Source organism: Lycium barbarum, chromosome 12 (assembly GCF_019175385.1).
Source record: "Lycium barbarum isolate Lr01 chromosome 12, ASM1917538v2, whole genome shotgun sequence".
NCBI classification, from domain to species: domain Eukaryota; kingdom Viridiplantae; phylum Streptophyta; class Magnoliopsida; order Solanales; family Solanaceae; genus Lycium; species Lycium barbarum.
In genome coordinates, this window is record NC_083348.1 from 65,645,154 (window position 1) to 65,663,068 (window position 17,915).

Here is a 17,915-nt window from a genome sequence, read left to right on the forward strand (position 1 = left end):
GAGTGATTGAGGTGAAAGAATATCAGCAGGTTATAATAGAAATTGATTCCCTATTGCTAAAAAACATAATCCTAAGATTATGGGAAATGCCTTGGCAGATCGTAGGAATGATGGAAGAGATTTGGGAAAGGATGAACACTAGAACTGTTAGAATAGCTCATATATACAGGGAAGGAAATTAGGTAGCTGATTATTTGGCTAATGTAGCACTGGATGAAAGAGAAGTAGATATTGATTCCTTTCTGGGACTGGGCACTCAAGGCAGAAGGCTGATCAACAATGATAAACTAAATTTGCCATACTTGAGAATCAGACCAAGCAAGAGATGACAAGAGGGTGGGAGAGAAGGAGGAGATTCATTGGTTCTCTTGCTCAAATCCCGTGGAAGGAAGAGGGCATAGAAAACCTTTTTTCAACTAACATTGTTTATTGTTTTGCAGGAAGAAATAAGAACACAATCCAGAGATTTTACAATACCTTCAACAACATGCTGGTTTACCTGAGAATAGCTCAATGGTTGGTCTTAGCACTGTTAAATGCTCATACTATTGAGCAACAATCAGGGGAATTTAGTATGAAGCGAAGGTACAGATTGAAATCTCAGAGAAAGGACATACAGAGGTGGAGGACAACAAAGCACAAAGTGAAGATTCTTTCAAGAACAATTACAAGAGGACAGCAGCCAACACAACATAAACAACCCCAGAAAGCAGTAGAAGGCAAAGGAAAGCAAAGGACTACAATAGAAATCCAGAGGAAAACATCTAGAGGACAGCAGTGCACACAAAGTCACAAAAATCAACAAATCCAAAACATGAGAGGAGGGGGGGGGGGGGGGGGGGGGGAACATAAATCGAAGCCAAGGAGAACATATAAGAGCAGATTCGGACAAAAAACAGAAGCAACATCAGCTACGGGCTCAGCAACAATCAAGTCAAGTTCAGTCACAACTCAGCATACCCATATCGATTCAATACTTTGGAAGCATAAGAGCTACAAAGGAGAGGAAAAAGAACTTACCAGATAGAAATCTTTGGAATCTTCAAACCTCGAATTTCAGATGCTTTTGTTTGAATCGAACAACATATGTCAACTTTCATTCATCATCTGAAGCTACACAACACCGATTGGCATTTCCCAGATCTTCAGCAGCTTGTGGATGGTCACTCACGTTGGATTTCCCTTCTAGATTGACTGAGATTAGTATAGGGTTTCTTCTCTTTTGAGTTGTCGTTCTTAGCTTAGTTTACCTTCCATTTTTGCCTTTTCTTACTTTATTTGCTGAACCTTTGTTTTTTTTATTAATTAATAAAAAGCCCTTGTGGCATCCATTTTAAAAAAAAACTATACTAATGGTAATACTATTATTTTATTATTAATAAGAGTAATGATAATATTACTACCAATATAATAGTAGTAGTAAAATAGTAATAATCATAATACTAGGTAAAAATACATTATTAATGACTGGGAAGCGTAAAGAAATTAATTGGAGGAAAAGAGGGACAAAATTGGGTGTCACAGCTTGCCCCTCTTTGACCGTAAATGATGAAAGAGTTTTCGGGCAAAAAAGTTGACGTAATAGCCAATTTTGTCCCGACCAACATATACAGCCTTGGAAGGGTTATAGTGACACATATGTTGAAAATGTTATGTGATAGAAGGTTCTGGGAATGTTATGGGCTAAAATGGGAAGTTGAAAAAAGTTATGGCCAAACTTTGTTTTCAAATCGTCTACGTATTTCGAGTTCTATAAGGATCATGTAGATATGGTGTTGTTGATTTCAAAAATTATCCCAGTGTCGAATTACGGAAAGATTGGGTTAGGCGATTAAGAATTCAAAGAAAAGGACATGACTGAACTTGAAAGAATTTGAAGTGAGGGAGCAGATCTTTGACTTCCTGCTGGTGAGCTTAACTCAACTTTCAGCAATTGCCCCAGTTCACTGCTTAAGATTGTGATCCACGAGTTGATGTGCGATGCCAGCTTTAGTCTTGTCATTTTCAAAAAGCCACAAGCTAAAAACAATTGTTAGCGATAAAGAAATATATATGTCAATAAGACAGGGTTGAGGAAGTTTACACTTGTAACTCATGTTTCGGAAGTTGCATCCACATCATACTTCGGAGATGAATTGAATTTATGGCTCTCACTTGAAGAAGAATTAAGTCAACATCCACATTTACTTTAACGAAAGCTAAATCCACATCCACGTCTCCTTTTAAGGAAAGCTAAAATCATGATGACATTCATTTTTAAGGGGAGCTAATTTATAACCACATTCGAGTCCATATGTACAAAATCCATAGTGCGTAAATAGTAATTCACGTCCTTATCCACGAAATCCATGCCCACGTCATAAAACTCATGATGTAGGAAAAAATGAATTCGCGTCCACATCTGCAAAAATCCATAATGCACAAATATAAATCCACGTCCACGTCCACATTCCACGGTACCAAAAAAAATATAAATCCAAGTCCATTTCCACAAACTTTAAGTGCAAAGAGATAAATCTACTTCCACATCCACAATATCTACAATGTAGAAAAATAAATTCATGTCCACGTCCACAAAATTCATAGGGCGGAAATTTAAATCCACATCCATTTTCACAAATTGTAAAATGCAAGAAAGATAAATCCACGTCCACGTCCATAATGTTCATAATGCAGAAAGATAAATCCACTTCCAAGTCCACATCCACAAAATTCACAGTGTGAAACTATAAATCTACGTCCACTTTAAAAAATTGTATAATGCAAGAAAGATAAATCCACTTCCACGTCCACAATGTTCATAATGCAGAAAGATAAATCCACTTCTACGTCCACAATGTTCATAATGCAGAAAGATAAATCCACTTCCACGTCCACATTCACAAAATCCACAGTGTGAAACTATAAATCCACGTCCATTTTAAAAAATTGTATAATGCAAGGATGGTCGTTTAGAACTTGTGTGTATACAAGGACGTCGCAGTGGCAGGGCCACCGCTAAGGATTAAATAAATTAAATGGGCTTTAAATTTAGTTGTATTATTGATTTGCATATAACAATTTTTTATTTATTTAATGCATGTTTCTTGTAAATCAATTTTAGGGAGAGTTATGGAATGATACATAAAAGACATGTTTGTCCTTCAAATATTCGTTAGGCCTACCTCTGGCACAAAAAGGTCCCTTGCATAGTAGAGCACGATTTTTATGCAATAACATGTTCATATGCAATAATTACTTTATCTGATATGTGTTTTATATACATCTTTTTATTTTCACGTACTAACTCTTTCACCTGTGGGCAGGGCCACCGCTATAAAGCCACATCCACAAAATCCACAGTGTGAAACATAAAGTTGACTTTTGGGTAAACGGACCTTTATCGAAAATCCGTCGATTTTGAGAGGTCCGGATGGTCGTGTAGAACTTGTGTGTATATTCGGTTTGGTTTCCAATGCACTCGGGTGCATTTTGGGGCTTGGGTTGGAAAATAGTTTTGAGGTATCGGGGGTTGCCTCCGATGGGAATTCCAATGCTACGAGTGCGTTTATAGCGTGTTTTTATGGATGTCTGCATATATGGTTTGTGAGCATATGATCTAGGGTGATAGTCGGAATATTGGGTCGAGTTGATAAAACTTGGAGAATTCTGGTGTCTGGTGTCCCTGCTATAGCAGCACAAGGACAGCGGCAACGGTATCGATTTAGCGGTGGCCCTGCCACTGTAACATCCTTGTATATCTTAGGCAGGAACACAGAATCAGTCTAATGACCGCGCAAGCGGAACCGTTAGTAAAGGGATCACGAAAGCGAATGGCGGGCAGTTAGATTCATTAAATGTGTGTTAAAATCCCTAAGTCCTTCATTCAATACCATTTCGAAAATAGAGCTATTAGAAGCATTTCAAGACATTTCTTGGGGGAAAATCATTGTGGTATAATTCAAATTTTCAGAATCAAATAAGAGACACATGCTCTTTAGATATTTAAAAATTATTAAATTATTATGACTTATAATATTTTTATATAATTCTAAATATATTAAAGGTGTAACTGGTAAAATTGGTGCCATATAATCTGGAGGTCACGAGTTCAAGCCGTAGAAACAACCTCTTATAGAAATGCAAGGTAAGACTGCGTACAATAGACACTTATAATTCGGTCCTTCTTGGAATCCCGCGCATAACGGGAGCTTAGTGCACCGGACTGCCTTCTAAATATATAAAAAATTGTATGTGCAAATTCACGAGAAATTTAACTCACGGGTGTGACCCGTATGACGCAAGGGCGGAGTAATATGTCAGCGGTTTCGAGGGAGTGGAAACACACTTGAGTTGAACCGCTAGGGGGATACGAGGTTTATGCCGGAAACCCAAAACCCTGCAAGTGCAAGTGTGTGTAATCTTATTGATGGAGAGGGTAAGGGTTCGATTGATATTCAAGGAACCCCACATTCTCAGTGAGTTACAGAAATCAGAGGGTTTGAGGCGTAGTTGGTTTCTACTCAAACCCCAACAACAGTACAAAACTATCTCTGATGTTTCCTCTCATATTCTCACCACTTTTCAACTCCATCACTCTTGTCCTCATGGCCTTCTCCTCTTTGTAAGTCCAATCACCTTTTTCTTTTTTACTCCGTGTGTAATATACTAAAATATTACTTTTAATCTTGTGGTTTTAAACTTTGACACAAAAAGACTCTTTTTGGAACGGACCAAAAAGAAAAATAAGACAATTAAATTGGGACGGAGGCAGTACATTTTTGGGGATAGTCTGTTTTATTCAATTTTGGGTTGTTTTTTTGTTGATTCAGTTGTTGCTTTATTTCTTTATAATTTGTGGGTTCAGTATTTTTGTCCTAATTGGTGTAACTGGTGAAGTTGTTGCCATGTGACCAGGAGGTCACGGGTTCGAGCTGTGGAAACAACCAGGGTCAGGTTGCGTACAACTGACCCTTGGGATCCAACCCTTCTCCGGACCGGTGCATAGCGGGAGCTTAGTGCACCGGACTGTCCTTTAGTATTTTTGTCCTAATTGAAATAGAGCGGGTTGCGTGCACTTTCACTATTTCACTGAGTAGCTACATCCCTCAACTAGCGGCTAATTTTGCCCACTGCAGCCTAGGCATATGGAGAAATCACCCACTCCCTTTGTACCAATTTATGTGAAGGTTGTTTGATTGAGCACGGATTTTAAGAAAAAATGTAGACTTTTGAAATTTGTGGTCTAAAACAAACCTTAGACATTTATGTGGCGGTAATCATTTCATTAAGGGTAAAAGAGGAACTTTAAAGTTAATTTTTTAAGGAAAGGTTGCCACATAAACTGGGACATAGGGAGTACCGTCTTTTGTTATCTGGCGGAGCTGAAGTTCAGGTTTCCCTTTGTCTTTTGTTGACCGCTAGGCCACATCCTTTAGGGGTTGTTTGGTTGCTGATAAGGAGCTAAGTTATTCATGTATTAAATCCTGCATAAGTACCATGTTTGGTAGCATTCTTTTACAATGTAGATTCACACCTAATAGGGTGTTTGGTTTGCAATTTGGAAACTCGCATAAGTAATAAATGTGTAGGTTACGAGAGAATCTATATATTATTTTATGCAAGATAGAAGATGGAATAACTAATACATGAATAACTAATCCCTGCATAAAATAATACAAGATTCCCTCATAACTAATCCCTGCATAACTCTAACCAGCAACCAGACGACCCCTTAGTTTAGTAACAAAGGGCTTCAAAAATTGTTTTCCACTCCTAAGTTTGAGATTAGTATTTTATTTAATCCCATTCCATAAATTTCTGGCTCCACTATGGGATAGGCCGCATCCTTTGGTGCTTGATTTTACATTGTTGATCGAACCTGGAGATAGAAAGTTTCTCTGGCTGCTCTGTTGCTGAAAGTTACATTTCTATGACATTACATTGTTAAGTGGCTCACTTTCTTGTCATACACTTGCAGATGGATGGTTTTCTTTTGCCTCCCTTTGAATCAACTTGTATCTTGAAGGATAAATGTATAGTCAGGTTTGCTAAATTGCGGCTTTCTCAACTGCTTTCTAAAACTTGTATTATTATTGTTATTGTTATTATTATTACTATTATTGCTATTCATAAAGATTATATTCTCAAAACTCGTATGCTAGTGTGAAGAAGAAAGGAGATGTTTTAGCCATTGAAGGAAATGATGCGCCTAATATAGCTGAGAATAACAGAATTGTCGAGAAGCAACCTGTAAACACCGGACAATTGCCGTTGGCGAATAAGGAGTTCGACAATGAATCTGGAGGTTATGAGAGTGAAGATGAGTCTGAAGATGAGGAAGGGTCAGATCTGGAAAATTCTTTGGGTTGTAATGTGATCTCCAGGAAAAGGAAGGCATCAGAAACACTTCCTAGCTCGGAGTAATTTCTTGATCACTGTTTGGTGATTCTGATCTGCCCAGACTTTGGTTTTGTAAGGCTCACAATTGAATTCTTGAATCTTTTTTCTTCACAGGAAGAAGAAACATTGTTCTGAAGTTGCTGAGAAGGTTGATGAGCAGACCAAGAAATCTCAACAAGATCTCACAAGCAAGAAGAGTCTTTGCAAGCAAAAGAAGGTAGCTAATCCGGATAGCAAAGATGTGGATAATAACAAAGGAACTGCTGAAAGTAGCAAGGTCGATGCCAGTATTTCCGGCCTGAAAAAGTATGGCTATTGGAAGCTGCAATCTCATTCTTTGAGTGATTACAGTTTATTTTCGGCTATTATTGCTTTATTTGGTCAGTTTCTGCCTATTTTATTGGTAGATTGCTTTGAAAGACTTAGTGTGGTAATGACTTAGAGGGTGCATTCCTTTGCGCAACACCACTTAGTTGGGGGTTTATGCATTTCCACTGCAACCATTTAAGCATCAATAATAAAATTGAAGGTGTTGCTTGTCACCATTTCGATCAGTGTTTCTTTGCCCATGTATTTTCTTTGCTTGTTTTTGGGTATCAGTTAAGTGTTGCTCACTTCTTGTGCGGAGTATGCATTTTGGTGTTTGAATGTAAAGTCCAAATTTATAGGAACTAATAAAACAGTACTACAGTAGAGACATGTTGAATGAGAGCCTGAATACCCCATCTTTCCTTGTCGGGCATCTTGTAAGTTCCCCAAGTTTATCTTTGTCCATCTTCTGCTGGTGAAAATCTTGAATTTATTTTCTTCATAAAAATTCCAAGTAAGTTGTCCCTAATCTGATATTTGTTTGAGGTGGCTTGACAAGTTCAATCTTATTGATGAAAAGTGCAAGATCCAGGAAAATTTATATTTAAAGTTACTTCTCTTCTGATGACTTAGGCGTTTCCGAGTGCATCCTATTCTCTTTCTATGCATGCAGAGATGTCCAATATCTTCGTAGGTTACTGATTTTTTTTTTTCTGTTTTCTATAGAACTAATGAGTTTCAAGAGAAAGACATGGAGAATGTGGACGCAACCACCAAGCCCGAGAGAGTTAAAAAGGTCCATTTCTACAATTTTTCTCATACATCTCTTTGAGAAATTGGCAACAAATAGTCCTACAGTTGGTGGAACTATTTCAGAAAATTGTTTGAAACTGTGTAGACTAATATTGCATCTGCATTGTATTAAAAGTGTTACTTAAAAGTGATATTTGTTCTTGTCACAAACTGACCTTATCAGATTTGTTGGCTAGTATAGTTGAGTTTTGTTGGCGAGCCGTGGAAGCAGCCACTAATGCTTTCATTAGGGCAGGCTGTCTACATGACACCCCTTGGGGTGCTGCCCTTCCCCGGACCCTGCTAACGCGGGATGCTTTGTGCACCGGGCTTCCCTTTATAGTTGAATTTAGCCTCTTGAGGGGGGAATTTGTAGGTATTTCACGAGGAATATTCTCCTACTCATGACCTGTTAGTCTGTGTTTCAAATAATTTCCATTAAATATCATTTTGAATCGCTTTTTTCAATTTTTCTTCGGAAGATTTGCTAAAAAATCTTGCAGTGCTCAGGTGTTGATTCTTTCTGTCAGGGCCCTAGTAGAAGTGCCCGGAAACAATATGCGAAAAGGCAACGGTTGCGAGAAATGCTCAAATTTTATGAGAATGCAGCTGCTGAATCAGAGGGACTTGTAAGTAATTATAAGATGTAGATATGCAAACTCTTGTTTCCATGAGATGTTATATTTGCTCGGCAAAATTTTGCTTTGAAACTAGAAGGAAATGCAGGCTAATGCTGGAAGAAGATCTGGTAACTTGCACTCAAAGTGGCATGTTAATGGTGAGACTGATGGCAGGCCAAAGGGACGTGTAAGTAGTGAGATACTGTGAAGTACTTCTCGCTTTGGCTTCTGTTTCATGTATCGAAAACTTATATCATAGACTTTGCAGGGGAATTGGAAGCAGCAACAAAGCAGAGCTAAAAATCCAGAGGTGATTGGCCAACCAAAAGGACTTGTGAGTAATCAGACTTGAACAAATGTTTTAATTCTTCTGTATAGTCTCATTGACAAAGCAGTGTCTCTCATGTAGCTGCACTGGAAGCAATCACGCGAAGAAGATAAGGGTGGAAATACAAACAGACAAGAGCAGGCGAATGAAAAAAGCACTATGTGTGAAAAACCAGGTCAACAAAGTGATATGGAGGATGAAATTGTTCCAGATTGTTCTGTTGTTTTATGATTCAGTTCTCTTTTTCCGTTCTTTATCTTTCTCTGTTTCCCTGCCTCCTCCACCACTTTTCAGTTGGAAGAGTTTTAGATGCTATATGCTTCCTGCCAGTATTTAAAACATTAATTTGGGTTAACCACTTCTTTAACTTGGTGTCAGTATTGCGTTCTTTAATATGGAAGAACTCTAGAGTCTGAAAAATCTTTTGGTTAATGCAGATCAAGCTTTGCAGCAGGATCAAGCGCAAGAGGTAGGTCCAGCAATAGTTCATATTATGGTGTTTTTCCAATTAATTTCTCTTGAATTTCTATATATAAGTCAACGCAAGAGTTTTAGATACCAAAAGTAGAGTTGTCAACTATAAAATTTCTCAAGAATGTCATTTTGGGATTCACATTCAAGCTTAACAATTTGGGGTGCTAATATTAGGAGAAAATAGATCTGAAACACAGTATCTTTGTGCAGTATATGTACTATTTGGTTAGAAATAAATAGATGATGTTTTGAAGGAAAAAAGTGGCAACTCTCTTATGTTAAAGACAGATGTTTACAAGAGTCCTCCTTTTGGTGTAAGGATAGGGGATGGAAGAAGTGAATCAACTTTTTCGGTTTTTGGATTCTATGAATTTGATATAGCTGCTGAACCCAACTTGTTTGGACCACTTTCTCCTTTTCTGTACACTTGTTGTACCTTCTTAGTACTCATTAATGGAACTTTATTTTATCAAAAAGAAGAAGAAGAGAGATGCTAATTTACTTTACGTTGCTCTTAAAAGTTTAATGGATGATTAGCTTTAAGTTGCACCATAAAAGGAATCTGTGAGTGGAGAAGAATCCTCATTAAAATTGGTCATGAATGACATATAAGATGGCTCCTGTATGTAGGAGTTTAAGCTACAAGACATAAAGGAGTTACTCCCTCCATTTCAATTTGTTTGTCTTACTTTCGTTTTTTAGTCCGTTTGAAAAAGATTGCCTCTTTCCTAATTTGGCAAATCCTTAATTTCAACATCCCACATGGCATGTTTAGCACCAAAAGGTTAAAGGGCATTTTGGTACATTATACATTTTAGTTTAAGACCACAAGATTTCAAAAGTCTTTACTTTCTTAAACTCTTTGCCCAGTCAAACTAAGACAAACAAATTGAAACGGAGGGAGTATTAAATAAGAAATCAACTATATTTGTTATCTCCAGTTTTTTTCTAGTATGACGCATCGAGGTAACTCCATTTGTTAGGAAGATGGATTACTGGAGGTGCTTTAGCAGAGTACAATTGAATTTACATCCTGTGTGAGTGGATCTCTATGTGTGTCGTGTTTTGAACTTTAGTTACTATATAGTTAGGTATGCAACCTCTGATCTTAATGCTAATTGCCGAAGCCTTCTTGCAACAGCTTGTAATAATAAACTCCGTCTTCTTGCAGATAGATTTTTCGTCAGTTCTTGAAGTTCGCCTTGTCAAAAATGGTACTTCAGACTCTGTAGCAGGACTTTCTGGTCAGCCCAGTGAAGGTCCTGTGGCCAATGGTACTTCAGACTCTGTAGCAGAACTTTCTGGTCAGCCCAGTAAAGGTCCTGCTTCAAACGAATCAAATCCAGTGCTTAGCACCAGTGAGAAGAAAACTGATGGTCCAACTACAGGTAATTATCATTGTTATTCCACTGCTTATATAGTGGAGTTAGTTGGAGGGAATTTCATTAGATCCAAGTTATTTTTCCTTTCCGTTTGGGTCATGATAATTTGACTGTTTGTGAACCATGGAAAACAAACACATTCTGTTCATAAAGGCAGGAGATGATGTTTTCTGTTATAATAACCCCTTTGATGATTAGTCATTACTGAATTATGAATTTCGTGGAATTTCATAACTAGACTTTAATGTTATTTGCAATGTAGTAGTAAACCTCTGGGAAAAGCTCAGTGAGACCATAAAGGCGAATACAGAACAGTCATCTGAAGAAAGTAGCTGGGGTAAGTGGAACCCTGCGAAGAGCTCATGGTCGCATAGAGCTTTGACAGCGAGTGCTTGTGGTCCTACGATGGCCTTGAGAGGCAGAGGTCGTGGTCCTACAATGGCCTTCAGAGGCAGAGGTCGTGGTCCTACAATGGCCTTCAGAGGTCGTGGTCGTGCTCCTACCGTGGCTTTCAGAGGCCGTGGTCGTGGCTACAATGGCCGTTGAAAGATATAAAAATTGAATTATGCGATGAAGCAAACCTTGTATATATTGTTCTTTACTCTAAAATTTTAGCTGAATGAAGAAGACAAACTCCGTTTGGTAGGTATCAGGGGAAAGTTTGCTGTTTACAGTAGCAGCAAGTTAGTGATCTTAATGCATTCACTGGTGAATTTTGCTGGTGTTACCTTTGGCCGTCTCGCAGCTAGCATTTAAAATATGTACTATATGTAACTTGCCAAAACTTCTTGTTGTATTGTACTGCGAGTGTCTATGCAAAGTTGGTTTGAGCTTTTGGTGTAAGATATTCTAGCCTAGAGCTTTAAGCATGGTTTCCTATTATTTTGTGTTTTGGTTATGTATTTTCTCGCCCAGGTAAAAGAAAAGGAGACGTGACAGTCTAGGATGGGCAGTAAAGATATCAAGAGAAACACAAAAGGAATCAGATTACCTCAAGGAGTCCTCACAATTGAATGAATAAAATCTATAGAGTTCACCAAGAAGCATTCGAGTTTCTTGTCTTGCTGTGGAGAACTTTTAACCACCAAATACATCATAATATGATGCCTCACATGTTTCAAGGCTATTTTACAACAAAAGGGAACCCTCAAGTCTTTCTTTAATAGGCCAACATGCCTAAAATGATTGAAAAATAGCAAATAACTTAAACTAGACTTAAGTGGCATGTGACAAACTTAAAAGAAATAATCAAAAACTCTCAAATTACGCAAAATTAGTCGTGCTCAAGAATCAACATCAATTAGGCTAGTTGTGCAAGTAGTAAGGGGGCTTTCGCAAGCTTTAAGTGTTGTTTTCTTGTCTTCCTCTCTTCCAACTCGACAATTGAGCTTTAAATATGTTGCAACTCTTGGGGAGCTCCTCTAAAGTCTTCAACTCATCGCACATTAAAAGACATCTCTTCATTTTCACTTCAAGGCCTTGGAGCTAATTAGCCATAACGACAACCTAATATACAAAAATTATTTATATTCGTTGTTCCTATCTAACTAATAAATGCATGACATGTATCTGTAAATAAATTTTAATTAACAATAATTAATTAATATGTAAGTTAACTATTCCCTCCATTGACTACTTGTCCACCGTACTAAAAATATATTTTCACTTCTACTTGTCACTTTTAACATATCAAGAGAATGTATATATTTTTATTTTTACCCTTAGTATTAACTCCGCCTGTGTGAGCTCGCTCACATTGCCGGTCCCAAGCCCGAATAAAGGAGGAGGGTTGCCGAGGGTCAATCGGAAACAACCTCCCTACCCAGGTAGGGGTAAGGCTGCGTACATCTTACCCTCCCCAGACCCCACTATTGTGGGATTACACTGGGTAGTGACCAAGACCCTTAGTATTAACTAGTGAAGGGGAGCCTTGGCGTAACTGGTAAAGTTGCTGCCATGTAATCAGGGGGTCACGGGTTCGAGTCGTGAAAACAACCTCTTGCAGAAATGCAAGGTAAGACTGCGTACAATAGACTCTTGTGGTCCGGCCCTTCCACGGACCCCGCGCATAGCGGGAGCTTAGTGCACCGGGCTGCCCTTTATCCTAGTATTAACTTCTCATTCCTCAAATCATTTCCCAGGACCTAAGACTAAACATCAATTAATACGAGTATTATGGTAAAATATTCCCTTTTCGCCTTTCTTCGAGTCGAGGGTTTATCGGAAACAACCTCTCTACCTTCTCAAGGTAGGAGTAAAGCCTGCGTACGCTCTATCCTTCCTAGATCTCACTTGTGGGATCACATTGGGTTGTTGTTGTTGTTTGTAAAATATTCATATCAATTATCGTTTCATAATTAATGTGTAAAGTCAAACTGAACAAGTAAGAGTGAACGGAGGGAGTATAATTTGTATCTGTTAAAGTTACTTTATTTAGGACAAATAATTACCGAAAAAAAAAAAACGAGAGCAAGTGGTCTTTTAAGTGGCGAGAGATCTACCCTCCAATCAGTTAAATTTAACGGTCCAATTTGCAAACTAATTATTATTATTATGATTTTAAATTAAAAAAGCGAATCCAATGTTGAAACAAACAAATAAAACTAGCCGTTACAAAAACCAGGAGCGTCAAAACCTCAACGTACTTCTTTTCCCCCTTCCATTGATGAATGCATCAAGAACCAGAAAACCCTAACCCAATTAGCAATACCACAAAAACCCTAAGTCTAATCAACAATTACATTGCTTTTCCAGTGACTTTAATGGATTCCAACTCCAAATCCACCAGGCTAATTACGCCTAAAAAATGCTCCAAGAATTCCGAAAATTTGAACCCCAATGTCGAAAACAGTCCAGTTTTTTCAAAATCTTGTAAATCACCATTGATTTCCAAATCGGTGACAAAATCCCAGAAGTCAGTTTCAAGAAACCCTAACACAAATCCAAATCAATTGGCTTCACCTTCACCGAAAAACAAGATTCGTCAAAGGAAGTTTGTTATTGCGAAGAAGAAGAAGACTAATGGAGATAATCTGAACCCTTCAATGGTTTGTAAGTGTAATAATAAGGCTGGTGTTGAGAAAAAGAAGTGTCTTTGTGTTGCTTATGAGACTCTTAGGGCTTCTCAAGAAGAGTTCTTCAAGAATCGCTGTGGAAATGATCTTGATGAGAATGAATTAGAGAAGTTGGATCGCGACGAGTCTTTGATTCCAGACGTTGATATGTCAAAACAAGACGTGGGTTCGGGTGAAAAGAGGGGGAGGGAGAGGTTGTTGGAAGAAGTAGGACAAAGTGTACCTGAAAATAGTGCTGGAAAAGTGAAGCATTTAGTTAAGGCTTTTGAGAAGCTGCTCTCATTGCCCAAAACAGATGAGTGTGAAGAGAAAGTAGAAAAAGATGAAAAGGAAGAAGAAGATTGTAGAAAGGGACAAAAATGGGCATTGCCTGGCTTACAGACACAGGTATCCGCCGTTTCTTCGTTTTGTCCATCGGATTTTTTCCTCACTACCGAGAGTTTAGGCTTGGATCCACGTCGTGCCTCCTCATTGGATAGCAGCAACGGATGGTTAGTACTCGAAACACCATTGATTCTTTTAACTTTTCTGTTCACTTTCCAATATTATAAGGATTCATTAGAAATAAACTAGTTTTAAGCTGATTGTCAACCTGTTTCAACCTTCATTTATCTGAGTTTGTATATGGTGGGTTAGTATAGCAGAATGTTTATGATTGAGATGTAACTTTTGCTTGCCGTTGTTCTTTTATTCCTCGCTCAAATGGATCCTTTTTTTGTCCTATTCCAAGCTTCAGTAATTCAAGCAGGACATCAGGTGATGGTCGAAGGAGCAGACGCGATGTAAGAACTTATAATCCATCAGCATTAGATGGAGGGAATTTGTGTTGATCTTTATTCACTTATTTTCATTCTTAATGCTGCAGAGTTCTGAATCAGCAGGCACATTTGCTAGAAGAAACTGGAAGAGAAGGCAGCAGCTCAAAGCGACCTCCCAAAAGCCCTTCAAACTTAGAACTGAGGTTAGTGAATTGTGTGTTTGGTTGCTCTAGCATTGGCTAATTGGTTGCTTCTTGTGCAAAGATGACCAAATATGCAGTTGCATTTAAATTCCCTTTGTTGATATTCATAATGGTCGTTGTTCCCTGATCACTAGCAGGGTGGTATTTATTTGTATAAGTTCCTATTCTTTGATAAACCAGTTAATTGTGTCCTTTCATTGTGGAACTTCATATATATCTGCTTTTTCAATTTAGGATGTCATGTTCAATCCAATTAATCATTTACCAATTTACTTGGGTAGTTGCTTAGATTGTCTATTGCTGCAGGAAAGGGGAAAAGGTAAGGAGGAAGAATTTTTTAAGAAAGTGCAACAAATGGCGGAGGAAGAGGAGAAACAGCGGATACCAATTGCACAAGGCCTTCCATGGACAACAGACGAGCCAGAGGTAGCATAAGCTTTTCACTAGTCATTACTTTGTATGTGAATGCATTGATCTACAAGATTATCTTGTTTAGCTATGCCTGGAACTTAAAAGGGAATGCATCTTGTTGATCTCATATTTGGGGACTGAAATTTTGAAATAAAATCAAAGAGAAAATAAAGTAAAATGTTATAGGCAGTTCATGTTATTACCTCTCTGACTATGCACAAGTCTTTTGCACTTGGGATTATACTTGCGAAACTGAATTTGTTTTCAACTGTTCAGTCTTTGTCAAAGCCTCTGGTAAAAGAGATCACAAGGCCAGTTGATCTGGTGCTGCACAGTGACATTAGGGCTGTTGAACGTTCTGAGTTTGACCATCAGGTAAAATTTGTTTATTCTTTTTTAACTTTGGCCATTCATTAACCTAGATTAGTTTTCTCTTCACGAAAAGTGGCTTTAATTTCGTGCAAAATGCTGCTCTGAATATACTCAATTTTTGTTTTCATCGAGAATATTTCATATGAAACATGTAACGTCTGTGTAAAGAGATTCTCAAAGAAAGTGTGCCAATATGAGGACCCGAGCAAATTTCTTCCAGTGAAGGAAGGGGCTAGTTTTAGATTCTTGTTCAATGTTATAAATTTACTAGGAAAGCATGTGAAATGCTTGCATTTATTTGTACTCAATTTTTGTTTTCATCGAGAATATTTCATATGAAACATGTAACGTCTGTGCAAAGAGATTCTCAAAGAAAGTGTGCCAATATGAGGACCCGAGCAAATTTCTTCCAGTGAAGGAAGGGGCTAGTTTTAGATTCTTGTTCCATGTTATAAATTTACTAGGAAAGCATGTGAAGTGCTTGCATTTATTTGTAAAGAAATAACCAAAGAGTGTGCTGTATCTCAGGTTGCAGAAAAATTGAGCTATATTGAACAATACAAAATGGAAAGAGAGAGACTACAGAAGGTAAGCCAAACTAACTTTTTGGGATGAAATACGCATATATCTGCCGTTTTGCACTCCCATCCATATGTATCTTTCTTTTTGATTTTTGATTACTTTCTCCAGATGGCTGAGGAAGAAGAAATTAGGAGGCTGAGAAAGGAACTTGTTCCTAAAGCTCAACCAATGCCCTACTTTGACAGGCCTTTCATTCCTAGAAGGTAACATGTTTCCAACTTTACTTTATGTACAAGCTTTAGATGAGCATTATTTCTAAATAGGAAATTTGGTGTGTTCTGCATTAGGTCAGCAAAAAATCCTACCATGCCAAGAGATCCAAAGTTCCATATACCTCAACACAAGAAGATCAAGTGCTGTATATCTTTGAATGATATGTACATACACAACGAGAACGAATGGGGATGCAGCGATGAACTTTGAGGCAGTGTCCTGCATATCACCGATTCATATTCTTTTATTCAGTGTGTATATGAAGCAATAATTTTTCTTAATCGTCTCAATGTTGATAAAGGAAAAGGAAACAGTGATTTTGGTGTAATAGTATGCCATCTTAATCATGAACTCTCTATTGGCACAATCAGAGTATTCTGTGATTATGCTTATGAATGAGAACATTTTGATCCTATAGTTTTTTCCATTGAAATGATTGTTGAACTTACTCTTCCCGTTGCTTGTCGTTTTATCGCCAACCTTTTTGATATGTAACTAGGCAGCAACTATGATCAGCATTGATCACAACTTGAAATCTACCTAAAAGTGAAGCAAATAATGAACGGGAATTCTGACTCCTGAAAAGAAAAATAAATTGAGGCAATGAGCTTTTTTAGTTTATTTGAGATGTACTGGATTAACATATTACCTGCAGCAAAAACTTGGACACAAAGAATTCTAGGTTAAGGGCAATTAAGATGAATTGGTTGTTTAGTTCATCAGGTAAAGAAACAACTTCTTGGAACGTTGGTTCGTTATTATTTGGCTGCTTCTTTAGTTTCCGTTTTGTGTGGGAAAAGTGCACTTTTCATTCCTTATATATTGACAAATTCCGAGTATGATCCTTCTATATAAGTACATTTAACCTTCAATATAATTAAAAAGGTGCACTTTTGATCCTTTTTCTTGTGAATCGTCACCAATTTAACAAATTATTAACTATTAAAATATTTAATTACTCATGTGTTATGTGTTACATTTGTCCTCTATTCTTTGAGGTACCATATTTGCTTTGTAATCATACAAAAAACACACATCTTAATTAATTCAACGTTACATATGTTTAGTGAAATATCGGAGGAAAATCAAAATTCACAAACAGAGGGATAAATAATGCAGTTACTCCTTTTTGTATGTCGCGAATTCTGGTCACTAATGTTTCTTTCAACCATCCCAATGTCAAATAATGCACATGAGGAAGCACACTAAAATTTAAGGGCTTTAAACTTTTGTTCTTATTTTATAAAAAGTTGCTAATATAGATCCACTGGCAGACCTTTTCCTCCTATGACTATGACTATGTTGTTACATATTCGTCCTTTCGATTTTTTCTCATATTGTCGAGGGCTTTAAGGACCCCCCCCCCCCTCCCCCTCCCCCCTCCCTCCCCCTCATTTTTGCTCCAAATCGGGTGCTAAACAATTTAACAAGGTAAGTGGAATAAATATATGATCAAGTCTTGTCAGTTCGGCAAAACTTGTACAGTTGAACAATACATGCATGTTTTGCCATCCTACAGAACTTGTAAGGGCCTGTTTGGAAAGCCAACCATGTAATTGGAATTGAGTGTAATTGAGTGCAATTACATAGTTTGACATGTTTGTCAGACCAAGTAATTATATGGTCAGCATGTAATTGAGTGTAATTGGGAGGGAGTAATTACACTCTCCAATTCTGGGTTGAGAATTGGATGTAATTAAATGGTTACTTTTTTTTAAAAAAAAATAATAATATATTTTTATATCTCTATTATTTTAATTTTACATTTTATATTATTTTATTTTTTAAAATATTTTTTATATTATTTATCTTTCATTTTCTTTCTTCTCATTTCCCAACCTTTACTTTTTGAAATTACACTTCCTAATATTAGAAAGAATGAATCATTAACAAACTTGACATTTAATTAGTGATGTTATTAAAGTAGAATTCCGTTGTTGAATGAGGTTATAGACTTAAATATTTTTTTCACTGTATTTTGAATTATTTTTTCTTAAGTTATGTTGAGACTTATTT

General features: G+C 37.3%; 2 protein-coding genes across 9 annotated transcripts; both read left to right on the forward strand.

Annotated features, from left to right (window-relative positions):
• Window positions 1-4,240: 4,240 nt before the first annotated feature.
• LOC132621961 (coilin-like) lies at window positions 4,241-11,129 on the forward strand. 6 transcript variants are annotated; one of them, XM_060336457.1, is made up of 12 exons: window positions 4,241-4,603; window positions 5,960-6,024; window positions 6,213-6,401; window positions 6,496-6,687; window positions 7,417-7,486; window positions 7,986-8,111; window positions 8,197-8,289; window positions 8,371-8,436; window positions 8,512-8,605; window positions 8,868-8,899; window positions 10,076-10,292; window positions 10,549-11,129. In XM_060336457.1, the coding sequence occupies exons 1-12, from the start codon at window positions 4,409-4,411 to the stop codon at window positions 10,830-10,832; spliced, it is 1,623 nt and encodes a 540-aa protein (XP_060192440.1). In that variant the 5' UTR covers window positions 4,241-4,408; the 3' UTR covers window positions 10,833-11,129. The 6 variants fall into 6 exon arrangements, with proteins under 6 accessions (XP_060192440.1, XP_060192435.1, XP_060192436.1 ...); XM_060336452.1 differs by having other exon boundaries at window positions 4,242-4,603; window positions 6,144-6,401; XM_060336453.1 differs by having other exon boundaries at window positions 4,242-4,603; window positions 6,144-6,401; window positions 10,552-11,129.
• A 1,726-nt stretch (window positions 11,130-12,855) lies between these two features.
• On the forward strand, window positions 12,856-16,351 carry LOC132624011 (microtubule-destabilizing protein 60-like). 3 transcript variants are annotated; one of them, XM_060338834.1, is made up of 8 exons: window positions 12,856-13,851; window positions 14,091-14,142; window positions 14,226-14,321; window positions 14,628-14,747; window positions 15,009-15,107; window positions 15,633-15,692; window positions 15,795-15,889; window positions 15,979-16,351. In XM_060338834.1, exons 1-8 carry the CDS (start codon window positions 12,956-12,958, stop codon window positions 16,058-16,060), a joined length of 1,500 nt encoding a protein of 499 aa, XP_060194817.1. In that variant the 5' UTR covers window positions 12,856-12,955; the 3' UTR covers window positions 16,061-16,351. The 3 variants fall into 3 exon arrangements, with proteins under 3 accessions (XP_060194817.1, XP_060194816.1, XP_060194815.1); XM_060338833.1 differs by having other exon boundaries at window positions 12,862-13,851; window positions 14,097-14,142; window positions 15,974-16,351; XM_060338832.1 differs by having other exon boundaries at window positions 12,863-13,851; window positions 15,974-16,351.
• The last annotated feature ends 1,564 nt before the right edge of the window (window positions 16,352-17,915 follow it).

Coding starts and splice junctions, on each gene's coding strand:
- LOC132621961 (XM_060336452.1), top strand. CDS start 4,409: ATGGAGAGGGTAAGGGTTCGATTGATATTCAAGGAACCCCACATTCTC. Junction 6,025..6,143: donor AAGGATAAATGTATAGTCAG/GTTTGCTAAATT, acceptor CTCGTATGCTAG/TGTGAAGAAGAAAGGAGATG. Junction 7,487..7,985: donor AGCCCGAGAGAGTTAAAAAG/GTCCATTTCTAC, acceptor AAAATCTTGCAG/TGCTCAGGTGTTGATTCTTT.
- LOC132624011 (XM_060338832.1), top strand. CDS start 12,956: ATGCATCAAGAACCAGAAAACCCTAACCCAATTAGCAATACCACAAAA. Junction 14,748..15,008: donor GGACAACAGACGAGCCAGAG/GTAGCATAAGCT, acceptor TCAACTGTTCAG/TCTTTGTCAAAGCCTCTGGT. Junction 15,890..15,973: donor AGGCCTTTCATTCCTAGAAG/GTAACATGTTTC, acceptor GTTCTGCATTAG/GTCAGCAAAAAATCCTACCA.